This window comes from Muscardinus avellanarius, assembly GCF_963383645.1.
Source record: "Muscardinus avellanarius genome assembly, chromosome: 5".
Classification (NCBI taxonomy): domain Eukaryota; kingdom Metazoa; phylum Chordata; class Mammalia; order Rodentia; family Gliridae; genus Muscardinus; species Muscardinus avellanarius.
Window position 1 is genome coordinate 89806767 of NC_137790.1, and position 25013 is coordinate 89831779.

The 25013-nt window shown below is 41.5% G+C and overlaps 1 protein-coding gene across 5 annotated transcripts in view; it reads left to right on the plus strand.

Moving 5' to 3' along the window:
* PARL (presenilin associated rhomboid like) overlaps positions 1-25013 on the plus strand; it is a gene marked incomplete at both ends in the record, with an annotated part of 56382 nt that overhangs the window by 18163 nt on the left and 13206 nt on the right. For 2 of the 5 annotated variants that reach the window (XM_080696386.1, XM_080696387.1), the window contains 5 exons: positions 9635-9730; positions 10590-10739; positions 13605-13675; positions 21846-21947; positions 22043-22140. In XM_080696386.1, the coding sequence (XP_080552512.1) occupies positions 9635-9730; positions 10590-10739; positions 13605-13675; positions 21846-21947; positions 22043-22140 (517 nt within the window). The remainder of the gene's footprint in view (positions 1-9634; positions 9731-10589; positions 10740-13604; positions 13676-21845; positions 21948-22042; positions 22141-25013) is intronic. The other 3 variants (XM_080696388.1, XM_080696389.1, XM_080696390.1) reach the window with 3 other exon arrangements.

Here is a 25013-nt window from a genome sequence, read left to right on the forward strand (position 1 = left end):
TGTACCAATAGGTTAATAGAAGGACACAAAAAATAGTGGTACAAAGGTTTTCAAGACATTCTGGGTCAGTTATTTTCTAACTTTGATATAGTATGATACTGACTAAATGACCAGTTGTAGAATCTCTTCTTGTGAATAGTTCATCAGTAATTACTACTCTCCCTATTAGAGAAGCCGAAGGAGACATTGATAAAGTACCTTCTATACACAGTGTACTTCATGCACATCTCCCCTGCCTTGCAGGGTTGTTTACAGAATGGTTGTCTCCATTTTTATAGGTAAGGAAACTGGCTTTCAGAGAAAGAATTGTTTGAAAGTCAACCTGCTTGCTAGATCATTCTAAAGACAATTTCTACCTGTTCCACTGTGTTATTTAAAAGACTAGCTTTAAATGTAAAGGATGAAATGCATGTCATGATGATTCCTTTTTTTGTTCTTTGTAAATCTTTATGGAAAGACAAATCTGGCTCTTCAAGGTAACATTGTACAATGGTTTTTGGACTTATTAACTTGAGAAAATGGATTTGTGAATTCTTTAACAGATATATAGGTAGGAAAAAATTATTTCTAAAGAATAGCAAAATATATTTTTTCAGATTTACTGGTATTCTTGATTTCTTGTACCTAAGTAGAGAAACAATGTTATTTCAGACTGCTTCCTCTATCTGGAGCCTTAATTTTTCTTGCCTTACTAGAACCCAGTTTGGCTCTCAAAGCTTATGTTGACATGGCTTCCTTTGGGAAGTGTTCTTTTGAACTTGGTGTAGTCTGTCTGAACTCAGTATAGTGTGTCATTTTATTATGCCACCAACCTGCCTTACATGTGTCTCATCCTTGAGGGAAATCTAAGTGTCCTGAGAACAATGATGAGATTTTCCATTTTGTTATGCCACCTAGCAAATATCTTAGACATTTTTGAGGCACTTAGTTGAAAGGAATGTTGAATGGGGTCTTGAAGCAGTAGATTGTGATTTTTCTTTTCTTTCTTTTTTTTTTTTCATAATAGGTATTGAACCCAGGGGCATTCTATTCCGAATTTCACCCCCAGCCCTACTTATTTACTTACTTATTTACTTATTTATTTTGCGGTACTGGGAATGGAACCTAGGGGCATTCGACCTCTGAGCTATATCCCCACTCCTATTTTTTATTCTTTATTTTGAAACAGGGGCTCACTGAGTTGCAAAGGGCCTCACTAAGTAGCTGAGGCTGGCTTCGAACCTGTGCGATCCTCCTTTCTCAGCCTCCCAGATGCTGGGATTACAAGTGTGCACCACCATGCTCAGATGAGGTTTTTCAAAGTATATTGCCATACATATTTTAAATAGTCCTTGTGGTCTCTCTTGGTCAACATTCTTACTGCTGTAATACAAAAATTCTGACCAACTCAATTTAGAAGAAGGAAAACTTAATTACTCATGGACTTTTGGAGATCAGAGTTCAGTCCACGTGAGGCTGGGTGTCTTTGGATCTCAGGGTGTGGCAGCAAGATGGAGTGAGGGAAGGCATGTGGGCTCTGCTCACTTCATGGAAGCCAAAAGCAGAGAGAACAGACGAGCAAGGAGCTTCTCAGACAGAAGCACAATCCCTAAGACCACACCCCCAGGGACCCATCTTTTTCTGCCACATCTGACCAGCCTAGGTTACCACCAGATGAGTTTATTACAACCTTCATGACTTAACTGTAGCAACTCTGAGGTTGACACATGAGCTCTTCAGGGGCATCCTGTATCTAGCCTTAACATGGTTTTAATAATTCCGTCAAAGATTCCCATAGAAGCATATCTGTTTCCACTGAGATAAATGTGTTTTTGTTTGTTTGTTTGCTTGTTTTCTGAAAGTAACCAAACTTAACACATTTCCTTAGGTTGCACAATTGGATCCCCTCCCATTGTTTTCCAAGCATTTCACAACTAATTGCTATCACCTGTAATCCCAGTACTTTTGACTGGAGGATTGCAGCTTCAAGGCCAGCCTCAGAAATTTAGCAAGGCCCTAAAATTAGTGAGAATCTGTTTCAAGATAAAAGATAAAATAAGACTAAGGGTATAGTTCAGAGGTGAATGCCCCCTGGATTCAATCCCTAGTACCACCAAAAACCCCCAAAACATCACATATCCAAGAAACATTTCTTTTTGGTAGGGGATTGAACACAGGAGCTTTCTATCTTCGAGTTATACCCCTGGCCCTTTTTTTTTTCTTTCTATTTTTTATTTTATTTTATTTTTTTGTGGTACTGGGGATGGAACCCAAGGGCTTTCTACCCTCAGGCTACACTGCCAGACCCGATTTTTATATTTTATTTGGAAACAAGGTCTCACTAAGTTGCTGAGAACCTAAGTAGCTGAGGCTGGCTTCGAACCTGCGCGCTTCTCCTGTCTCAGCCTCCCAAGTGCTGGGATTACAAGCGTGCGCCACCACGCCCGGCTTCCCCTGGCCCTTTTTTATTTTGAAATAGAGTATTGCTAAGATGTTGCTGAGGGTCTTGCTAAGTTACTTAGGCTGGTCTCAAACCTACATCCTCCTGTCTCAGCCTCCCAAGCAGTGGCATTGCAGGTATGTGCCACCATGCCTGGCTCATCCAAGAGACTTTTTTTTTGGGGGGGGGGGTGATACTGGGGGTGGAACCCAGAGGCTTTCTACCTCTGGGCTATACTCCCAGACCTATTTTTTTATACTTTATATGGAAACGGTCTAAGTTGCGGAGAGCCTTGCTAAATAGCTGAGGCTGGCTTGCTTCAAACCTGCACGATCCAGGAGATCCTTCTGTCTCAGCCTCCCAAGTATTGGGATTACAAGAGTATGCCACCACGCCCGGTTTCTTTTGTGTTTTTAAAGAATTTCACAAGTGAGTTCTGTTTTGAAACTTTGTGAGATCGGCACTTTGCTTTGTAACATTCACACCTAGACTGTGGCAGCAGAAAAGCTCTAGTAGGTTATTAAGATTGCTCACAGCCAGGCGTGGTGGTGCATGCTTGTAATCCCAGCATTTGGGAGGCTGAGACAGGAGGATCCTGGGTTGTGGACAGCCTCAGCTACTTAGGCCCTCCGCAACTTAGTGAGACCCTGTTTCAAAATAAAGAATAAAAAATAGGGCTGGGGGTGTAGCTTGGAGGTCAAATGCCCCAGGGTTCCATGCTCAGACCTGCAAAAAAGAAAAAAGATTGCTTACTAAAGGATTCTCTTTGTGTGTGTGGTTGGGGGGTGGGGGGGATACCAGAGATTGAACCCAGGGGCATTGTACCTCTGAGCTATATTCCCAGCCCTAATTTTTAGGTTTTTTTTGTTTTTGTTTTTGAAGCAGGGTCTCACTGAGTTGCGAAGGGCCTTGCTAAGTAGCTGAGGCTCTCTGTGAACCGCCATCCTCCGGTCTCCACCTCCAGAATGCTGGGATTACAAGCATGCACCACCATGCCTGGCTACAAAAGGACTCTTTGCTATCTGAATATTTTGGGCTTCTGAATTTGGATGGCAAAATTTGGGATATAGCAGGTTTTGACAGCAAAGTTTTGTTTTTGTTTTTTGGTGGTACTGGGGTTCCTCGAAACCCATCTACCTCCGGGGTACACTCCCAGACCTATTTTATATTTTTATTTGGAAACAGGGTCTCTTAAGCCAGTGAGGCTGGCTTCAAACTTGCACGATCCTCCTGTCTTCACCTCCCAAGTGGCAGGGATTACAAGCGTAAGCCACCACACCCAGCAGCAGCAAAGTTTTTTATCCAAATTTATTTGATTCCTGAATTTCAGATAGGAATATATATTTATTTCTCTTTAATTCTGGGTTTTGATAAGAACAGTTTAAATAGAGATAGCTGGGTGTGGTGGTGCACGCTTGCAATCCCAGTATTTAGGAAGCTGAGACAGGAAGATCATGGTTTGAGGCCAGCCTCAGCACTTAGTGAGACTCTGTTTCAAAATAAAAATTAGGGCTGAGGGGGTTGCTTGGAGGTACAATGTTCCTGGCTTCTATCCCCAGGACTGCAAAAAAGGAAAAAAAAATATATATGTAAATATTAAAATATTAAAAAAATTAAAAATAGGGATAGTGATAATTTACTTGTTAAGGTGGAGTCCATGGCATGGTGAAAAATCTTCTTTGTAGCTGGTGTTAGGTTTGGAATCCCTAGTGTCTGACTGTTCAATCCATCCTTGAGAATTACTTTTACAGATGTGATAGAGAGCTGAGTTTAATTCTTTTTTCATTTGTTTGGTTTTAGGTTTTTTTGTTTTGTTTTGTTTTGTTTTGTTTTGCGGGTCTGGGGATGGAACCAGGGGCATTCGACCTCCGAGCTACACCCCTGCCCTATTTTTTATTATTTATTTTGAAACAGGGTCTCACTGAGTTGCGGAGGGCCTCAGGCTGGCCGCGAACCGTGATCCTACGGTTTCAGCCTCCCAAATGCTGGGATTATAAGCGTGCGCCACTACGCCTGACTGGTTTTAGAATTTTTCTTGGTCCTGTTACACAGAAATACCTTCCTAAACTTCATATTGCTCAGAAAGAAGTTTTTGTAAGCTTTCTTGGTATTTGTGGGGAAAAGAAGATGCATAAGGTAGAATCTTTCAGAGTTAGATTTGTCCTGTGTTTTTTACTTCCCATTTTCTGCTCTGATTTGTAAAGCTTTTAAGCCTGTTGTAGAGGTCCTCAGACAGCCCCCAAGGAGAGTATCTTCTCTTGGGTTTTTTGCTTTCACAGTACCTTTGAGCCCCTCGCCAGGATTTCCCGTTAGATCAACAGAATGCCGATTTGACTATATTGGGATTCAGGTGAAGCTGAGAGGATAGATCGAGCCTCCCCTAGTTCATCCAAAGTTTAGACACTGCTGTGCTCCAGAGCTTTGAGCCCATGCCTTGACAGTATTGTTATTAATCATTGTAAGAGCCCTATTAGTGTTATCCTCATTTTTCAGGTGGAGTAACTGAAGTTCAGAGAGGTTCAGTAACAATATAAGTTCACACAGTTAGAAAAATGCGTTGGAGAAGGGAATCAAATGTACTTTGTGGTTCACACAATACACTTTTTATTACATCTTTTCACATTCTATGATAGCAAACCATCACTAATTAAACACTGCCATTCCCTATTCCAAGTATCTTGGTGTTAATTCACAGCCCAAATTTTAGCAATTATTCCGAGCCAGTAGGCTGGCACCCAAAGAAAATGGGAGCTCTGAGCTGAGCATGGTGGCGCACACTTGTAATCCCAGCATTCGGGATGCTGAGACAGGAGCTACAGCTACCTAGTGAGGCCCTTTGCAACTCAGTGAGATCCTGTTTCAAAATAAAGAATAAAAAATAGGGCTGAGAGTGTAGCTCGGAAGTAGACTGCCCCTGGGTTCCACCCTTAGTACTGCAAAATAAATAAGTTGTTTTAGTTTATAGCTTTCAAGAATTACCTAATTTTGTCTCTAAAATATGGCTAAATGGTGAGTTCTATCATTAAGTAAGCCTGGTCAACTTGGTGATTGTTTTAGTAGCATAATTCTGGAGAAAAATGAGTCTCCCAATATCAGTATAAAAACATTTTCAGGTGCTGCGATATAGCTCAGTGGCAAAGTGCTTGCTTTGCAGGTATGGCACCCTGGGTTTGAGTCCCAGTTCCAAAAAGACAAAAAAAGAAAAAAAAAAAACCTTTAAAAAAAAGCTAAAAACATTTTCAGAGCAGTTCCATATCTTTTCTAGATTATCACTGAGTTCTTATCAAATGAATATTTTTTCTCACATAGTGACCTTTACCTATATAGTTCATGTTTCCATGAGTTGACCATAAGTTTGAGAAAACGTACCATCCCTGTGGGAGAAGATATGATGTTAGCTTTTCTACTTTTTTTTTTTTTCATATTTATTTTTAATTGGTGCACTGTATTCATACATCATAGTGGGATACATACTTTTGTAGACATACATGCACACATTGCCCAGTCAGCCCCCACCCGATCCCCACCCCGTTCTCTCCCTATCCCCCCCTCCTATGCTTGGCTTAGTGGTTGACATCTAGTATTATAGCAATTTATCCAAAATTAAAAATGATAATCTCTCATAACAGTTTCATTTGTCTGATACCAAGCTTTTGATGACTTAAAGATAACATTTCAATATTTCTTTTTGCTTTCTTTCTTACCAGAGAATCTATTTTTTTCTATTTTTTAGGTGAAACTATCATATATTTATATATTTATTTTTCAGAAAAAAAAATCTATCCTAATATGGAATATGGACTCTAGGTACCCACATCGATCTTGAAAAAGAACAAAGCTAGAAGATATATATTTTCTGATTTCAAACCATATAAAGCTACAATAATTGAAACAGTGTAGTACTATTCTAAAGGCAGATATATAAACCATTGGAGTTAAATAAAAGCCTAGAGCTAAATTCTTCCCTATATTGTCAAGTTATTTTTGACAAGGTTTCCACGAACATTTGGTGGTGGAAATAATAATCTTTTAACTAAATATTGTTGAAACATAATAATTACATGGAAAAGAATAAAATTGGACCCTTACCTAATCCCATATACAAGTATTAACTCAAAATAGATAAAAGACCTAAATATAAATCTTAAGACTATAAACTTTTAGGAGAAAATCTGGGTCATAAAACCTCACAACATTGAAATTGGCAGTGATTTCTTGGTTATGATTTCAATGGCACAGGCAACAGAAGAGTATACAAACTCCCTAAAAAATAAAAAACATATTGTATATCCAAAGACAATGTAAACAGAGTTAAGAGTTACTAATACAATGGGATAAAATATTTCCAAATGCTATATCTGAAGGTATATTAATATTCCAACTAGAAATCCTAAAAATTAACAACAATAAAGGCAAACAATACCCTTTAGAGATAGGTAACAGACTAACATAAATAATGAATCTCCACAGATAACCAGTCTTAGTTGTCTGTTGGATGGAAAATCCTGTTTCTCTAGTTCTGATGTGTGTTACCTATTTCTTCTTTGTAGTTAATCTCTTTGAGTATTTTCTCTAGTGCTGGTTTTGAAGACATAAATTCCTTCAGTTTCTGTTTGTCATGGAAGCTTCTTATTTCTCCATCTAATTTGATAGAAAGTTTTGCTGGGTAGGAAATTTTTGGCTGGAAGTTGTTTTCTTTCAAAATTGGGAATATGTTACTCCAAGCCCTTCTGGCTCTCATAACTTGGTTTGGGAAGTCTGGAGTGATTCTAATTGGTTTGCCTCTGAATGTCACTTGGCCCTTTGCTTTTGTTGCCTTTAAGATTCTCTGCTTGGCTTCCACATTGGTCATTTTGACAATTATGTGGCGTGGGGATCCTCTTCTCCGATCCTGTCTAAAGGGAGTTCTATACGTTTCCTGGACCTGCGTATCGACCTCTTGCTCTATGTCTGGAAAATTTTCTGCTATTACTTCCTTGAAGAGATTGTTGATCCCTTTAGTTTCACTTTCTTTTCCCTCCTCTATTCCAATTATTCTTAGGTTAGCTCTCTTAAAATGGGCCCATATTTCTTCAATATCAGATTCCTGCTGTCGGATATTTTTTCCTAGATTAGAAACTATGCGTTCATTTTTGGAATGATCATCTTCTAAGAGCGAGATTCTGTTCTCCATGTGTTCTAATCGGTTGTTTGTGCTTTGAATTGAGGCCTTTACTTCATTAATTGCATCCTTTATCTCTTTTTGGCTCTCTCTGAGTTCTTTTCGAAGCACCTCTATTATTTCTACAGTTATTTTCCTGATTTGATCTTCTAGAAATCTCTGATTTTCTGTTTTATCGGGTTCTGATGTTGTGGGGTTGTGAGCATTAATTGCTCCAGTATTATTCCTCTTTCCCATGATTTCGGAAGTTTGTGCCTTCTCTGGGTTCTTCCCTTGGGTCACTATGACTTCACTTAAGGTGCTCTGGATCTCGAGTCAGTAGTATCTCAGACCCCACTACTCCTTTACTGGGTTTTATCACAGAGTCTCCGACCCAGAGAGTCGATAGAGGCTGCTTTAGACCGTGGGGGGTGCCAGGTTGCACGTTCTCCTATGGTGTGATATCACTGCCACCGCCCCTCTCCCACTGGGTCAAGTTCCAGTGAGTACAGTACTGGGATTTCTCCGCTGTGGCCCACAATTTGACTCACTGTTCTTGAGTACGCAGATGTAGCTGTAGTGAGTTCTGTGCTGCTCCCGCCGGTGGCAATATGGCGCCGCTGCTACGCCCTCGGCTGTTGGGCTGGCTTTTTTTTTTTTTTTTCTTGGTTTTGATTTCCACTCTGAATCCCTGCAGCGTGTGCTGAGCTCAGACACTGGGAGCTTTAGATGTCCTCTGCGCCGAGAAATCCCGCCTGGCTGTTCCGTAGCGGCTCCCCTCGGCTTGCTGTGGCCGTCCCGTGAATTCGCCGGCAGTATGGCGCTGCTGCCGCGTCTGCCGCATCCTCGGGCGTGAGGATATCCTCTGTGGCTCTGTTCTCAGTCCGCTTTCTCTCTGGAGCCTGGTGATTTTTTTTGTTTCTCTGGTGATGTTGTTTTCTGGCTTTGAAAGGCGCTGATTTTGTGGTAATGGATATTTGTTGTTAGCGGGGCTCTTAAGCCCCGCTTTTCTCGGTCGCCATCTTCCCGGAAGTCCTCAGCTTTTCTACTTTTAACTAAAGAATCTAATTCTGCATATTACTTTTTTTTTCAGTAGTGGAGATTGAGCCCAGGGGCACTCTACCACTGAGCTGTATCTCTATCCCTTTTTGTGTTTTATTTTGATACAGGATCTCATTTAATTGCTAAGGCTAGCCAGGTGTGGTGGTGCACGCTTGTAATCCTTGCACTTGGGAAACAGAGACAGGAGGATCGTGTAGGTTCGGAGCCAGCCTCACTGGCTTAAGAGACCCTGTTTCCAAATTAAAAAAAAAAAAGTATAAAAATAGGTCGGGAGTATAACCCGGAGGTAGAAGGGTTTCCAGGAACCCCAGTACCACCAAAAAAAAAAAAAAAAAAAAAATTGCTAAGGCAATTGCTAAGGCCTTGAACTTGGAATTCTCCTACCTTAGCCTCCTGAGTAGCTGGATTTTATGTGTACCACCATACCTGGCCTGAACATGACCTTTGTGGGTTGGCCATTATCAAACTTAATTATAGATCCAATTATTTACTAAGAAGAGTAAACTATTATGAAGAAATAAAATGTGGGTCTGGATAAAGGAAGTTAGCTCCTAGAACATTTGCAATATTCCAGAAATCCTCTAACCTGTGGCAGTTGGATACTTTAGGACATTGATTGATTTCTTTCTTTTTTTTTTTTTTTTTTTTTTTTTTTGCTATACAAGGGATGGAACCCAGGGCATTCTACCTTCAAGCTATACCTCCAACTGTATTTTTTATTCTTTATTTTGAAACAGGGTCTCACTAAGTTGTGGAGGGCCTCACTAAGTAGCTGAGGCTGGCCACGAACCCGGGTCCTCCTGTTTCAGCCTCCCAAATGCTGGGATTTCAGGTGTGAGCCACCATGCCTGGCTTAGAACATTGATTTCATTTGCTTTCCTTAGCTCAGCATTCCCTCCCCAAGCGTGAAGTACTTTTATGTAATCGTGGGAAAAAAATCTTCATGTCAGTATTTAAATCAGACTTTAAATTTTTCTTATTTCTAACCTTCCTACATTGTACATATTTTGTAGGTATAATAGCTGCAAATGTCCTTGTGTTCTGTTTATGGAGAGTACCTTCTCTACAGAGGACTATGATCAAATATTTCACATCCAATCCAGCCTCAAGTAAGTATAACTTGTGTAATTTTTTATATTGAGAAATAATAGGAAAGAAATATGCTCTATGGTAGTTGAAATCCTACAGAAAATTACTTGTCAACAATTACAAGCAAAATCTGGAGACTAGACTGTTAGGTCCTTTAGGAGAGGGACTTTGTTTCTCCTCTTGCTGCATCCCAGGTCCCTAAAACATATTAATATTTTTTAGTGAATTAAAATCTTCAGTCACTACCAATTTATTTTTTTAGGATACTATTATGTGCAACTTTGTATCTATAATTGAAATTATTTACTCATTCTGTTTTGTAACTAATTTTGAGGACAAGTTGCTTTTATTGCTTTTAAGTAGTTACTTACTAAATAGAAAAGAGATAGCTTTTTACCACTTTGAAAAATTCTTTCTTAAACCACCTTATTTAAACTTTATTTATTTATGTATTTATTTAATTATTTATTTTTGTGGTACTGGAGATTGAACCCAGGGGCATTCTACCTCCAAGCTATACCCTCAGCCCTATTTTTTATTCCTTATTTCTTTATTATGGTACTAGTGATTGAACCCAGGGGCATTCTACCTCTGAACTATACTTCCAGCTCGAATTTTTATTCTTTATTTCGAAACAGTGTCTAAGTTGCAGAGGGCCTCACTAAGTAGCTGAGGCTGTCTTCAAATCTGCGATCCTCCTGTCTCAGCCTCCCCAGTACTGGGATTACCAGCACATGCCCCATGCGTAGCTTTTATTTAAACTTTTAACTGTCTCTTTTTGCTTCCTGTTTGATTTAATAATGACAGAAGTCTAAAATATATGATTCTTGTTGGCTCTGTGTTCCCTAATTACCAGACTGTGCTTTCTTTCTCTTGTAGAGGTTCTTTGCTCTCCAATGTTGCTGTCAACGTTCAGTCATTTCTCCGTATTTCACATGGCAGCAAATATGTATGTTTTGTGGAGCTTTTCCTCCAGCATAGTGAACATTCTGGGTCAAGAGCAGTTCATGGCAGTGTACCTGTCTGCAGGTAATAAGCTTTAATCTCAGGACCTTTGAGATTATAAACATTCTCACCTATCTGTGGAAGGGACAAAGGGAACGATTACAGCTATACTCTGTACACAGTAAGTGCTTAGGACGTATTTCTCAAGTTGTATATAAAGAAGGGTGGCAGAAGCTGGATGTGGTGGTGCACGCTTGTAATCCCAGCATTCAGGAGGCTGAGACAGGAGGATCCGGGTTCGCAGTCAGCCTTAGCCACTTTGTGAGGGACTCTGAAACTTAGTGAGACTCTGTTTCAAAAAAAAAAAAAAAAAAATAGGGCTGGGGGTGTAGCTCGAAGGTAGAATGCCTCTGGTTTCCACCCTTACCGCAAAAAAAAAAAAAAAAAAAAAAAAAGCAGGGTCCCAGAGACTAGAGCACTGTTGCCTTTTCTGCTTCTCATTTTGTAGGTTTCCTCTTCATGAATTTTATATTGGGTTGTGCTTAATGTTAAATTAGATTAAATAGGAGTTGAGGGTTAGAGTTGAATTTGAGCATGTCATTTTTAGCCTACTGGGCCTTGGTTTCTTTTGCTCAGGCTAATCGTTTTATAGTTAATGGCTCCTAGACTTCACAGCTATCTCAGTCATATGGAACTTTATAATACCTTAAGCAGGCTCATTTCCCTTAGTGTGTTCAGCTTGCTTTAAATCAGAGTTGTCCAGTGTGATTGTCAAGAGTGCAGAGTGAGCCGGTGTGGAGGCTCATGCTTGTAATTCCAGCATTTGGGAGGCTGAGAAAGGAGGCTCAAGGACACCTGAGCTACTACTTAGGCCCTCTGCAACTCAGTGAGACCCTGTTTCAAAGTAAAGAATAAAAAATAGGCCTGGGGGTATAGCTCAGAGGTAGAATGCCTCTGGATTCCATCCCCAGTACCTCAAAAAAAAAAGAGTGAAAAGTGTGTTCCTTATTGCATGACTTTATGTTGGCACAGAACCACTTCCTAGCAGGGTCCTGGAGGTGGCATCATTTCTCTATTTCAACAAGGAAATGGTAGCACCCATTTCCAGGTCACTAACTGCTGTTAAGTGAACACTCAGTCAGCTTTTGCTTGCCTTTCTATTTGTAAAGTTATTTCTAATTTTGTGTGCAAATTATTTATTTTGCAGCACTGGGGATTTAGGGCTTTGCACATCCACTGAGTTAGATCCTCAGCCTGCAGAATTTATTTGAGTAAAACAAGTAGAAAATTTTATTTTTGAAGTTTTGTGTGTGTGTGTGTGTGTGCGCGCGCGTGTGTGAGTTTACTGAGGATTAAACCCAGGGATTTCTACCTCTGAGCTACGCCACCAGCTCTATTTCATTTAGTTTATTTGTTTATATATTTATTTGGCCTTGAGATTGAACCCAGGGACTTTATACCTCCAAGCTGTACCCCAGCTCCATTTTTTTTTTTTTTTTACAGTACTGGGGATGGAACCTAGGGGCATTTTACCTGTGAGCTACACCCCCAGTCCTATTTTTTTATTCTTCATTTTGAAACAGGGTCTCACTGAGTTGCAAAGGGCCTCACTAAGTAGCTGGGGCTGTCTGCGAACCGCGATCCTCCTGTCTCAACCTTCTAAATGCTGGGATTACAAGTGTGCACCACCATGCCCAGCTCCCTTTTTTTAAAATTTGAAACAGTCTTGCTATGTTGCTGAAGCTGGCCTTGAACCCGTGATCCTCCTGTCTGTCTCCCAAGTACTAGGATTACAGGCATATGCCACCATGCCTAGCTATGACCGTGTTTTAAAAATAAAGGTGTGTGTAGAATGCCCTTGGGTTCAATCTCCAATACCACACAAAGAAAAAGGTAAAACTGAGTCTTGCTAAATTGTTGAGGCTGGCCTTGAACCTGTGATCTTCCTTTCTCAGCCCCCCAAGTACTAGGCTGAAGTAGCTACATTTAAAAACCATATATATGGCAGTTGTGCTCTAGTGGAAAGAGCAGTGAACTTTGGAGATATTAGATCCAGGTTCAGAGCCTATTTCTGCTACCAGCTGTGTGATATTGTAGAAATGAATACACTTTTGGGGGGATAATAATACCCTTTCATGACAAAGACTTGTAAAAAAGATTAAAAGCATCTTCCAAAAGGCCCAAAGTGAATGCTAGTTGGATACTAAGGTATATGCATCTAGTCCTTCAAAAGTAGAAGCTGCTGGGCTTGGTGGCTCACACTTGTAATCCCAGCATTTGGGAGGCTGAGACCAGAGGATCGCGGTTCACTGACAACGTCAGCTACTCAGTGAGGCCCTGTGCAACTTAGTGAGACCCTGTTTCAAAATAAAGATTAACGCCAGGCATGATGGCGCATGCTTGTAATCCCTGCGCTTGGGAGGCTGAGACAGGATTATCGCACAGGTTCGAAGCCAGCCTCAAGCTACTAGGCTCTCAGCAACTTAGTGAGACCCTGTTACCAAATAAAGTATAAAATAGGTCTGGGAGCATAGCCCATGGTAGAAAGCCCCTGCGTTCCATTCCCAGTACCACCAAAAATAACAAAAAAACAAAGAACAAAAAATAGGGGACCAGGGTGTAGCTTGGAGGTTGAATGCCCCTGGGTTCCATCCCCAGACCCTCAAAGACAAAAAACAAAACAAAAAAAGCAGAAGCTGAGTAATCTTGTTGGCATCTAAGTAGAGGGAAATGGTAACTAAGGTGAAGCCAGCGACGCGGTCTCAAAGTTGTGGTGAATCAGGCTTTTCTCTTCCTGTGTACCCTCAGAAGTGATTGGCAGGTTACATACGCATGCTGGCACACTTAGAGTAGTCCAGATACAAACCTGACAGTCGGTGTGGGGTGGGAGATCAAAATGGAAACTTTTTATATTTAACACAATTTGTTGAAATATAACTTATTTCTCAGGTGTTATTTCCAATTTTGTCAGTTATGTATGTAAAGTTGCCACAGGAAGATATGGACCATCACTTGGTGCGGTAAGTATTTCTAATTTAGAATCTTCTGATTTACTTTTTAAATTTATTCTGAGATAATTGTGTAGTTCTGTCTCAGGCTTTCAGCTCTAAAGTTTACATTGTCCTTGATATCTTCTTTGAGCCTTCTTGTTTACTATATTTTTGTTGCCAGCATGTTTGTAATTGCTCATTGAAACATTTTTACAGTGGCTGCTTTAAAATGCTTGTCAGGTATTTCTAACACTTGTGTCCTCTTGTTGTTAGTATCTTAATTGCTCTCTCATCCAGGATGAGGTTTTTGGCTTCCTGGTAGATATGATAAGTGATCTTCAGTTGAAACCTAGATTTTTTTTTTATAATTCTTCATTTCGAAACAGAGTCTAAGTTGCAAAGGGCCTCACTAAGGAGCTGAGACTGGCTTTGAACCTGTGCTCTTGTCTCGGCCTCCCAACTCTTGAGATTATAAGGGCACGCTACCAGGTCCAGCAAGAAACCTGGAGACTTTGGATATTATAAGACTTTGCATCTATTTGAATCTACAGTTTAAGCAGGCCTCTGGTACTCCTGCTCTGACTCATTACTGCTCGGTGGAGTTGGAAGTCCAGGTCCCTACTCAGCTTTCTTTGCTACTTGAGGGACAGGGGCTTTGTTGCTGCAGAGCAGGGGTGGAGGACAGGCTCCTTCACAGGCTGGCTGGAGGAACAAGGGTGCCTTTGACTTCTTCCCATTGACAGCACCCCAGTAAGGACCCTGCGATGGCTCATTACAGTCCAGCCAGGGTGGGAGGCCAGGTGCTCCACCCATCCTCTCTCTGAGGGGGGGCGTGTCATAGTTCTTTCTAGTACTTATTGTCTCAGAGTTCTGTCTTGCTAGGCTGTTCTTTCTTGGTCTTTGGCTAGAGAGAGCATTTGGGACAAGGTAGGGATGGACATATTTGTCGGCACTCATTATTCAGGTTACACACTTCTGCAGAGCCCAATCTAAATTATATGGGACCCAGAGAGAACCCAAAGAGAACCCAAGGAACTTAGGACCACATCATTCCTTTCTTTCCATCTTTCAGAGCCTTCATATGTTTGTTTTAGGTATAACACCCAGGACCCAGGTATAGTGGTATGTACACACCTGTAATCCCAGTACTTGGGAGGCTGAGACTGGAGGATCACAGGTTTATGGACAGCCTCAGCAAATTAGTGAAGCCTTCCTTAACTTAGATCCTATCTCTAAATAAAAAATCAAATAGGTCTGGGAGTGTAGCTTAGAGATAAAATGCCTCTGGGTTTGATGCGTAGCCTCCCCTCGCCCCAAACACAAACAAACAAAAAACATTAATGTGATTATTTAAAGATTCTATAGTTACAGAGTGATTTATGAAATAAATAAAAATTCATATGTACAAAAGCCAGGCATGGTGGCGCATGCTTGTAATCCTAGCATTCAGGAGGCTGAGACTGGAGGATCATGGTTCACGGACAGCCTCAGCTATTTAGTGAGGCCCTCTGCAACTTGGTGAGACCCTGTTTGAAAAAAAAAGAATAAAATTAGGGCAGGGGTGTGTAGCTCAGCGGTCAAATGCCCCTGGGTTCCATCCCCAGACCCTCAGGGAAAAAAAAAGTCTTATGTACATGTTGATTGTGTGTAGGGGGGTGCTAGGGATTAAACTGGGGGCATTCAACCTCTGAGCTATATATACCTCACCCCCTTTTACTTTTTGAAACAATCTCACTAGGTTGCTGAGAGTCTAAGTTCTCAGGCTGGTTTCAAACCTGCAATCCTTCTGTCTTAGTCTCCCAAGATGCTGGGATTACAGGTATGTGCTACCATACCAACTTGATTACAAATGTTTAACCAGCGTACATATATAGATTATTAGTGGAGAACAAATATCCACTTTTAACCATAGATCCTGTCCTCGAGGACTTACTTGAATCAGGGTTCATGATTCCTTGCATTTGTAAATTGCCTCAAATACCTATAAATGTGAAATTTTTCTGAGGAGAGTCCATTTTCATTCCTCTTTCTACTCTCAACCCCCAGCAGTGTCTCTGACTAGAAAAAGTTAAGTAATCTCTCTGCATGTGATTAATCCCAGATATTTGTAAAAGAAACAATTTGAGATTTATTCTGACATAAATTGGTTAGGTTTCTATAAAGGTCAACTGAGAAAATTCTAGAAGGATGATGAAACTGATTCTTTAAAGTAATATGCAATAGCAGTCATAAACTAGCTTTACACAGAATTGCACATTTAGTGACTTTTTGTGTGTTTGCGATTCTGAGAATTAAACTTAGACATTCTACCTCTGAGCTGTACTCCCTCACCCTATTTTTATTTCATTTTGAGACAAGGTCTCACTACACTGCTGACAGCAGGCTGGCTTCAAATCTGTGATCCTCCTGTCTCAGCCTTCTGAGTATTTGGGTTACAGGCGCGTACCACCATGCCTGGCTGTTTTCTATTTTTTTTTTTTTTTTAATTTTGAAACGGCCTCCCTAAGTTGCTGAGGCTGGCCTGGAACCCGCTATCCTCCTGTCTCAGCCTCTCAAGTACTGGTATTACAGGCTTGTGCTACCATGCCTGGATGCTAATACTTAATAGAGAAAAATCATTTAAGGAAAAGTAATTTAGAGAGATTTCACAGAATTTTAATATTCTTTTATATCAATCAAATAACATTTGATTAATTTGGGAAGTTCAATTTTTTCCCCCCAGTAAATAAGATTTCAGCTTGTTTTTTCTGAAATTTGAGTAGAGTTTTAGGTTTTGTTTAAAAATAGACCCAAGATATTAAAGTTACACATGTCCTGAGGCCTGGAGGGTTATAGGCTGCTCTTCACTCTTGCTTTCAAATTGTTAGGACATTGGCATCTACCCTGCCCGTTGTGGCATGTCTGATAGACTCTGGAGGCAAATATTGAAGTACCAGTTAGATCAGGTCATTCAGAATAAATATAAACATGGTCAGGATAACACTTACACCTCAGGGGCACTGTGACCCAGCTAATTTATGAGAAAATAAACCACTCTTTGAGACGGTTCTGATATTCTTGAGAGCTGTGACCCATTCAGGACAAAGGAGTAGAGAACTAGGGGGAAGTTGAGAAATCACAGGGGCTGTGTGTGTGTGTGTGTGTGTGTGTGTGTGTGTGTGTGTGTATGCATTTATCTCTACCATCAAGATTTCAGAAGAACCCCATGCGTTACTATTATTAATCCTTGACTCTTACCCCACTCCAAGGTTGGTGGGGCCACCACACTCAAACTTGCCCCTTTAGTATACAGCTGAGGGGGCTTCCTCCTTGTTCTTCCACTTTTTCAACCTAGGCATTGGCTTGTCTTTGTCCACTTGCCTAATGATTGCTTTTTTTTTTTTTTTTGTGGGTCTGGGGATGGAACCCAGGGGCATTATTCAACCTCCAAGCTACACCCCCTGCCATGTTTTTTAATTCTTTATTTTGAAACAGGGTCTCACTAAGTTGTGGAGGGCTTCACTAAGTAGCTGAGGCTGTCCACGAACTGTGATCCTCCAGTCTCAGCCTCCTGAATGCTGGGATTATGTCTGGCTGGGATTTCCTTTTAGGGAGGTTTACGTCTTTCTTCCATCTTGCAGTACTTGGGCTTATTCTTAGGAATGCAGCTTGAGCTAGTGTTACTGTTTAGGCCAGCTGGCAACTATTTATTAGAGACTGGGGACATCTGGGCTCTCTGGGACTCAGGATAATTTTCCTTAAAGTATTAGTCATCTTTGCTTTGTGTAGTCATGCACACCTGTAATTCCAGCTAATTGGGAGGCTGAGGTGGGAGGATTTAAAGTTTGAAGCCTGCTAGAACAACTTAGGCCTTGTCTCAAATAATTATTAATTTATACTGATGAATAATATCCCATTGTATGGATATACAATATTGTGTTTTTTCCATTCACTAAATAGACTCTTGTTTCTAGTTTTTTGACTATTATTTTAAAAAATAAATCTGTGAACATTTGTGTATGACTGTTTGAATGGATACCTCTTTATCTTTTTTTTTCTTTTGAGGACATCATTTCTCTTGAATAAATACCTAAGAGTGGAATAGTCAGATCATATAGTAGTTACACATTTAACTTTTTGTGTGCTTGTGGTACTAGGGATTGAACTAGGGGCCTCACTCTTGCTAGATAAGTGCTTTACCAGTGAGCTACAGCCCCAACCTATTTTATTTATTTTTAGTAAACAAATTTATTTTATCAATAAATGGCCAGGCTGGCCTTGAACTTCAGTTCTCCTGTGTCAGCCTCCCATGTAGGTGGTATATAGGTATGAGTTTCTATTTTTTGTCATATTTAGCTTTTAAGGATCTACAAACTATTTTCCAAAATGGTCAGAGTATATGGAAGTTGCAGGTTTTCTGTATCTTTACCACTTGATATGATCAGTCTCTTTAATATCTAATACTTATATAATAATCAGTGTGGTCGTGATTTTTATTTCCCTAATGGCTAATGCTGCTGATCATCTTTTTATTTTCTATCCATATATCATCTATAAAGTATCTTCAGATCTCTTGCCTGTTTTGTTTTTTAATTACATTTTAATGAGTTTGGTGTATGCTTGATATATTCTGGATACAGTTTCTTTATCAGATTTATGACATGCACATGTTTTCTTTTAGTTTCTTTAGTTTCTTTAGTTTAACAGTATCTTCAAGGAGTATTTTTTTTTTTTTTTTTTTTTTTTTGCGGGTCTGGGGATGGAACCCAGGGGCATTCGACCTCCGAGCTACACCCCCTGCCCTATTTTTTATTCATTATTTTGAAACCAGGTCTCACTGAGTTGCAAAGGGCCTCACTAAGTAGCTGAGGCTGTCCGCGAACCACGATCCTCTGGTCTCAGCCTCCCGAACGCTGGGATTACAAACATGCGTCACCACGCCCGGCAAGGAGTATGTTTTTAACCTCTATGAAGTCTACTTTATTATGGATCATGCTTTCAAAAGTGTCCTAGGAAATCTTTGCCTAATCCAAGTTCACAAAGATTTTTCTCTGATATTTTCTTCTGGAAGTTTTTTTTTTTTTAGAACTGGGGGTGGAAAGTCGGGGCAGTCTACCTCCCAAGCCACACGCCCAACCCTATTTTTTATGCTTTATTTTGAAACAGGGTCTCACAAAGTTGCAGAGGGCCTCACTAAGTTGCTGAGGCTGGCTGTGCACCTGCGATCCTCCTGTCTCAGCCTCCTGAGTATTGGAATTACAAGTGTGCGCCATCATGCCTCAGCAACCTAGTGAGACTCTGTTTAAAGAATGAAAAATAGGGCTGGATGTCGCTCAGAGGTAGAATGGCCCTGGATTCCATCCCCAGTACCATTAAAAAAAAATCTTGTGAGGATATACTTTGAAATTATGTAAATACCATGTTCATTTTCTCTACACTAATAAGAAATATCATCCATTGACTGTTCTAGCTTAAGACAATTTTGTTGTTGTTGTACCTGATCTATATCACCAACCCTTTTTAAAATTAATTAATTTGTGTGATACAGGGGATTGAACCCAAGGACATTCTTTCTCCAAGCTACACCCCTATTCTTTTTTTTTTTTTTTTTTTTTTTGAGGATACTGGGGATGGAACCCAGGGTCTTTCTACCTTCAAGCTATACCCCCAGCCCTATTTTTTATTCTTTATTTTGAAACAGAGTCTCACTGAGTTGCGGAGGGCCTCCCTCACTAAGTAGATGAGGCCGTCCACGAACTGCGATCCTCCTGTCTCAGCCTCCCAGATGCTGGGATTACAAGCATGTACCACCATGCCTGACTGACCCCCAGCCATTTTTATTTTTGTTTTGAAATGGTCTTGCAAGGGTACTGTGTCTTAAGTTGCCGAGGATAGTCTTATTTGGAAACAGAATGTTGCAGAATTGCCAAGGCTAGCTTTGAACCTGCAATCCTGTCTCAGCCTTCCGGGATTACAAGTGTATGCCACCATGCCTGGCTTTTTCTTTTATTTTTTTCAAAACAAAATCTCAGTAAGTTGCTGAGGGTCTAGCTGAATTGCTGAGGCTGGCCTCAAATCTGCAGTTCTCCCATCTCAGCCTCCCAAGTACTGAGATGATAGGTGTGTGCCGAGGTTTCAGGCTTTTGCCATTTCACCCTGTTTTAAGTCAATTTTTACTATGATGGTTGTTCCCAAGGTGAAGGTGTACATCTAAAATTAGCTCTTCCAGTGTTGATGTCTTCTATAACCAGGGCTTACTTAATAAGTCCTAGAGAGTTACCTTTGATTTAGTGCTGTTACCTACAGACCATATTTGGGTTTCCCTGCCTTTTAGTAACGTCCTTTTTTGTTTCAGGATGCTACATTGCATTTGATTGTCATACTTTTTTAGTTTCCTCCAACTGTGACGGTTTCTGTCTTTTCTTGCCTTTCATGACTTTTGATACTTTTGAAAAATGACAGGAAGATATTTTAGAGAAAGTCCCTCGGGGTATTTTTAAAATTATTATTGTTGTTGTTATTTTGATGCTTGGGATTGAACCCAGGAACATTTTACCTCTGAGCTATACCCCTAGCTCTTTTTATTTTACTTATTTATTTTTGTGGTACTGGGCTGCTGCGACCGCGATCCTCCTGTCTCAGCCTCCCAAATGCTGGGATTACAGCCCTGCACCACCATGCCTGGCTACTCTTTAATTTTTGAGACAAGGTCTCTACATTACCCAGGCTGCCTTGGCTCTTGCCTTAGCCTCCCAAGTAGCTGGGTTTCGACATGTGCCACTACACCCAGCTAGTGTATTGTTTCTTACTTATGTAGAAATCTTTCCTGCCATGCTCTGAGCTCCATGAAGACAGGAATTCTTGGGCACCCTTCTATCCCTAGCATCAAGCATAGCACCCGGCTCCATGTTAGGACTCAGTATTTGAGTGGTTATCCTGAGATTTAATGTAAACTGGGGGTTAAGATTCAGTTCAAGTATTATACTGTTATAGCATTTGGGAGCATGTCTAATATAGAGGTTCAGTTCCTATATCTAAAAATATCTCATAGCCAGTATAAAGTTAAATTATGAAAGTTATGTAGGCAACAAAAAAAAGATGAATACAAGAAAAAACTATGCAGTGATTATAACAGTTCAGCTATAACAAGAAGTGATTGATTTGTGGTCATAAGGTTGTGGGCTTGGGTTTTAGATCTTTTTTGGGAGGGGGGCTCTGGGTTCCATTCAGGCCAGTCTCAGCAACTTAGGCCCTGTTTCAAAATAAAAAATTAGCTGAGGTGGGGTGGAGCATGCCTGTCATCCTAGTACTTGGGAGGCTGAGACAGAAGGATTGCACATTTGAGGCTAGACTCAGCAACTTAGTGAGACTGTTTCAAAATTAAAAAATAAAATAGGGCTAGGGGTTTAGCTCGGAAGTAGAATGCCCCAGGATTCAATTTGTAGTATCACACAAAAAAATTAAAATTAAAAAAACAAGAGGGCTGGGGAGTGGAGCTTAGAGGTAGAACGTCCCTGGTTCAATCTTCAGTGTAACACACACACACACACACACACACACACACACACACACACACACACAGAGCATTATTCCATGCATGCATGTTTCTTTGAGCAAAATTAGGCTCATTCACTTTGGTTGGGGGAACATTGTTAGAGAACTTTGAGAAGTTTTCTTAGGCATTAAATGAAGCCCTTCGGACCATCCTTTAAGAGTTCTTTAAGGACTCATACACTAGTTATTGCATATTGATGTTTTGTTTTTTGTTCTTGGTACTAGACATTGAAACCAGGGGCATTCTGTCTCTGAGCTATGCCCTCAGACCTATTTTATTTTTCATTAGGAAAGGGAGTCTCATTAAGTTCCTGAGGGCCTCATTAAGTTGCTGAGGCTATCCTCAAACTTGTGATCCTCCTGTCTCAGGCTCTCAAGTACTGGGATTAGGCATGTGCCCCTGTGCCTGGCATTATTATACATATTACTGCTCCATAAGGAATGCTTAGTCTTTCCCTAGCATCAGTCCCTGTGTGGCAGGTGAGGGACAGACCTGAAGCCCCTTTGTCTGATATGTGCACGTTAACCAGTGAACGTTTTAAGCTCTGTGTCATCTAGAGCTATGTGGCATGTAAGCTTTCTGGAAGTCCCACTACCTCAGACACGTGGCTGCTCTGCAGCTGCTGGCGGAGTTGGCCGTCCTCAGCAGCACTTTGTTCCTCTGCAGTCGGGCGCCATCATGACTGTGCTCGCAGCGGTCTGCACCAAGATCCCAGAGGGGAGGCTCGCCATCATCTTCCTCCCAGTGTTCACTTTCACCGCGGGGAATGTGAGTACCTGGATGAAGCTCGGGACGGTGCATTAAATCAGAAATGTCAGTGCTGGAGGAATCAAAGTTGTGCCACTTCTGTTCTCCCATTTCAGGCCCTAAAAGCCATTATCGCCATGGATACAGTGGGAATGGTCCTGGGATGGAAATTTTTTGATCATGCAGCACATCTTGGGGGAGCTCTCTTTGGCATGTAAGTTTGAGTGCAGTGGATGCTAAACTGTTCTCTCAGTTCCTCCCTCCCTTCCCCCAAGGCTGGCAGCGTGGGCTTCGGTCTGTGCGGAGGAGCGGGCGAGGTGGTGTGGGAAGGAGAAAGTTCCAGCATGGTTTGCTTTGGGCTTCTGCAGTTTCAACACGTGAGGTGGGATGTGAGAATGTTGGTCTTGCCCCTGCTCTGCTCACTTACAGAGTAGCCATCTGTGTCTTCGTTAAGTCACCCCACCCCTGACCTGTCATCACTCCAGCCCCCAGTCTGCATGACCATGGTGCTGCACGGACGCACTGAGCTCTTGTTGCAGTGAGTGGGAGAATGCTGTGGGTCTGGTAAAGGCCAGGGACCATACACTAGAGTGGACACGTTCTGGGCTTCTTATATGCAGGGCTGAGCTAGTTATTTTATATTGTACTTTTTTTTTTTTTTTTTGCATACTAGGGATTGAACCCAGGGATCTTCTACCTCCGAGCTACACCCACAGCCCTGTGTTTTTTTTATTTTTGGTGGTACTGGGGATGGAACCCAGGGGCTTTCTACCTCTGGGCTACACTCCCAGACCTAATTTATATTTGGAAACAGGGTCTCTTAAGCCAGCTGAGGCTGGCTTTGAACTTGCGTGATCCTTCTGTCTCAGCCTCCCAAGCATGGGGATTACAAGTATGCACCACCACGCCCAGCTCTTTATTCTTTATTTTGAAACAGGGTCTCACTAAGTTGCAGAGAGCCTCACCAAGTAGCTGAGGCTGGCCATGAACCTGTGATCCTCCTGTCTCAGCCTCCCAAGTCCTGGGATTACAAGCATGTGCCACCATGCCTGGCACATTGTACTATTATTACTCCCATTTTACTGATGGGAAACTGAGACTCAGAGTGATTTTCTCCAGGTCAGGTGGCTCTGATTTACCAGAGCAGAGAACTTCATGCCCAGATTCATATCCATTTCCACATCACTACACTGTATTGAGTGCATCTGGCATGTGGTCACAAGCACTTGCATTTGTGTTCTACACAGTAGGGAGGGATTTTTTTAGGGTATTGAAGATTGAACCCAGGGGTGTTCTACTGCTGAGCTACAACCCCAGCCCTATTTTATTTTCAGGTTGAAACAGTCTCATTTAGTTGCAAAAGGCCTTGCTAAGCTAACAAACCTGTGATCCTTTTGTCTCTGCCTCCCAAGTACTGGGAGGATTACAGGCATGCACCACCACTCCTGGCTTTTTGTTTGTTTTTGTTTCTTGAGGTTTTTTTTTTTTTTTTTTGCCTAAAATGTAATAGTTCAGGAGCAACTTTGTCCCAGAAAGTTCCTTGGGACTCTTAGAGCCCAACTGACCCCAGAGCTTGCCCAGCAGAGTTGTCTGGCTAATGGTAACATCCCCAAATGGCCTGTCTTTTCTTGCATATATGTTACTGTGTGTGTGTGTGTGTGTGTGTGTGTGTGTGTTACTGGGGATGGAACCCAGGGGCATTCTACCTTCAAGGGACACCTCCAGCCCTTTTTTTTATTCTTTATTTTGAAACAGTCTCACTGAGTTGCAAAGCGCCTCACTAAGTAGCTGGGGCTGTCCACAAACCATGATCCTCCTGTCTCAGCCTCCTGAATGCTGAGATTACAAGCGTGTGCATCACCACGCCTGGCTACTTACTTGGGTGTTTTTTTTTTTTTTTTTTTGGTGGTACAGGGGTTCCTGGAAGCCCTTCTACCTCTGGGATACACTCACAGACCTATTTTATACTTTTTTATTTTTGAAAACAGGGTCTCTTAAGCCAGCGGGGCTGGCTTCGAACCAGCGCAATCCTCCTGTCTCCGCCTCCCAAGCGCGGGGATTACAAGTGTGTGCCACCACGCCCGGCCTACTTACTTAGTTTTTACTTTGCTTCATGACAATGAAAAACTGATGTTTAATTAAAAGGAAAAAGTAGAAGAATCTATTCTAAGTGAAGCAGTTTTGGCCAATAGGCGGTAGAACTAAATGCCATTATGCAGTTTATAATTATCAGTGATAATTAAAAAATAGCATGTGTGAGGTGTAGCTTTACCAGCAGTACATGAAGAGTAGAAGTGACCTGCTACACCTCCCGAGAAACAAAGGCTACGAAAAGGGCTCTGAGCCAGGCGTGGCGCACGCTCGCAGCCCAGCATCCGAAAGGCTGAGACGGGAGGGTTGTGTTTGAGACAGCCTTGGCTAATACTTAGGCCCTGTGCAACTCTGTGAGACCCTGTTTCAAAATAAAGAATAAAAAATAGGGCTGAGGGTGTAGCTCGGAGGTAGAATGCCCTGGTCCATTACCAGTACCGCAAAAAAAGAGGAAGGATTGTGTTCTCAAATGGTCTTCTCCCCAGCAGGTTTTTATTGTGAACTCTAATTAGATGGCCTTTTTCCATTCTGAAAATAATTGGATCAAATGCATTTTAAAGTCCAGGATCTGAAAGGCAGAGGAATCCTCTCTTTTTGCTGTTTCTAATTTCAGCTTCTTTTTTTTTTTTTTTTTTTTTGTGGTACTGGGGTTCCTGGAAGCCCTTCTACCTCCGGGCTACACTCCCAGACCTATTTTTACATTTTTATTTGGAAACAGGGTCTCCTAAGCCAGCGTGTGCGGCTGGCTTTGAACCTGCGCGATCCTCCTGTCTCTGCCTCCCAAGCGCGGGGATTACAAGCGTGCGCCACCACGCCCGGCTAATTTCAGCTTCTTTTTACTTACTAGATCTCAGTCATATTCAGGATTCTTCTTTTCTAATATCTATTAAAGGATATAAAAATCTGGGAATCTTTGTTAAATTGCCCTGATTCCCCCCCCCCCCATACTGGGGATGGAACCCGGGGGCATTCTACCTCCGAGCTACACCCCCAGCC